At 58.5% G+C, this 1,477-nt stretch overlaps 1 protein-coding gene across 1 annotated transcript in view; it reads left to right on the top strand.

Annotated features, from left to right (window-relative positions):
- Positions 1 to 952: 952 nt before the first annotated feature.
- The window catches only part of COG1 (component of oligomeric golgi complex 1), a 10,471-nt gene continuing 9,946 nt past the window's right edge, over positions 953 to 1,477 (top strand). Inside the window, 3 exon segments of the mRNA XM_019542324.1 lie at positions 953 to 1,036; positions 1,038 to 1,220; positions 1,222 to 1,473. Coding sequence (XP_019397869.1) covers positions 968 to 1,036; positions 1,038 to 1,220; positions 1,222 to 1,473 — 504 coding nt within the window. The 5' untranslated portion in view covers positions 953 to 967.

Below are 1,477 nucleotides of genomic sequence, written 5' to 3'. Positions count from 1 at the left end.
GAACGCTAAGGAGTATATGCTTTACTGTAACAAAGAGATAGTAAATTTGCAAAACAGAGAGTGATACCTTAATACAAAGAGCCCTTAGTAGCTTCTCCTCCAACCTCCTCCTCCCACCAGGGAGAGCTGGCAGCTGTGCTGTTCTAACAACACTATTGATAATGCATTTTCAATAATATTTCTGACAAGATGATCTTACACTCCATTCAGTCTGATGGAGCAAGACAGCCCCTCTCAGCTCATCTCTTCTTCAACAGAAGGCATCACAAGACCATCTTCTGATGCAAACCATCCTTTGAACCTACACGGGCGCTTGTACACGTCACAAAATAGGCCTTAATTGCCCTTTTGCACCGCTTTAATGGCATGGGAAGGGCCCCTATGTGGAAGTGAAGCAGACCAGTACCTGTTAATAGACCTGCATTTTGCAAAGGACTCATTTGTGTGGCTTAACGAAGCTTAGACAACGTATTGTAGCCCCTGAAAACCAACCCAGGCCGGGCTGCCTGCTTTGCACAGGCTCCGCGCAGACAGGAAAAGAGGCAGTCTGCAGCAAGGCAAGCGTGAGTCGAGGTGAGGGCACCAGGCAGAGACACGCCGGCTTCATCGAAACACAAGGGAGACGATGCAGCTGGGAACTGAGTGGCTGAGCCGGGCTGGCTTGGCGGCTGCTGGGGAAGAAGTCGGTGCTGGCGCAGGTTGCATTAGACATGCACCTGCCACGCATTGTGCATGGGCACACGGGCGTGTTGTTGGCAGGACCTGCCAAAATACTGCCGCAACAATCCACCCTGCTGGGTTCAAGTAGAGCCCCCAGAGGGCTGGCCCTGCTGAGGGCCATTTGCAGGAGGGGACACGGCCCCGGAGATGCGGCATGGGGGCACCACATGGCCTCATTAGGATTGCCTTGCCCCTCACAAACATGGCGGCTGCCGCTTCAGCACGTGGTACTTTGCCCCTCACTAAGATGGCGCCCAGAGAACCCTCCCAGGAAGTGTCCCGTCTTTATCCCTCAAAATGGCGCCGAGAGAATCACCCCCTCCTCTTCTCCCAGAAGTGCCACTGCCCCTCACAAAGATGGCGCCGGCAACACCCACCATCACTTAGCGCCCCCTCCACCCGACAGTGCCGTGGCCCCTCATAAAGATGGCGCCGAGCGAAACCGGAAGCATCTTGCCCTTCACAAAGATGGCAGCCAGGGGACACGTCACGGGCCCGGAGCCGGCTGCTTCCGGGGGGACGACGGCGGCCGGCAGGGCCCGCACGCTGAAAATGGCGGCGGCGGCGGAGGCGGCGGCGCTTTTCGAGGCGCACACGGCGGCCGAGCTGCGGGCCGTGGAGAGGCGGCTCCGCGCAGGCATCGAGCAGAAGCGCGAGGAGCTGCGGCAGATGGTGGGCGAGCGCTACCGCGACCTCATCGAGGCGGCCGACACCATCGCCGACATGCGCCTCAGCGCCGAGAGCCTCCTGCGCGCCG

Source organism: Crocodylus porosus, unplaced genomic scaffold (genome assembly GCF_001723895.1).
Source record: "Crocodylus porosus isolate Cpor-Errol unplaced genomic scaffold, CroPor_comp1, whole genome shotgun sequence".
NCBI classification, from domain to species: domain Eukaryota; kingdom Metazoa; phylum Chordata; order Crocodylia; family Crocodylidae; genus Crocodylus; species Crocodylus porosus.
The sequence above is the reverse complement of the archived record's forward strand: the minus strand, read 5'-3'. Positions and strand labels throughout refer to the sequence as shown.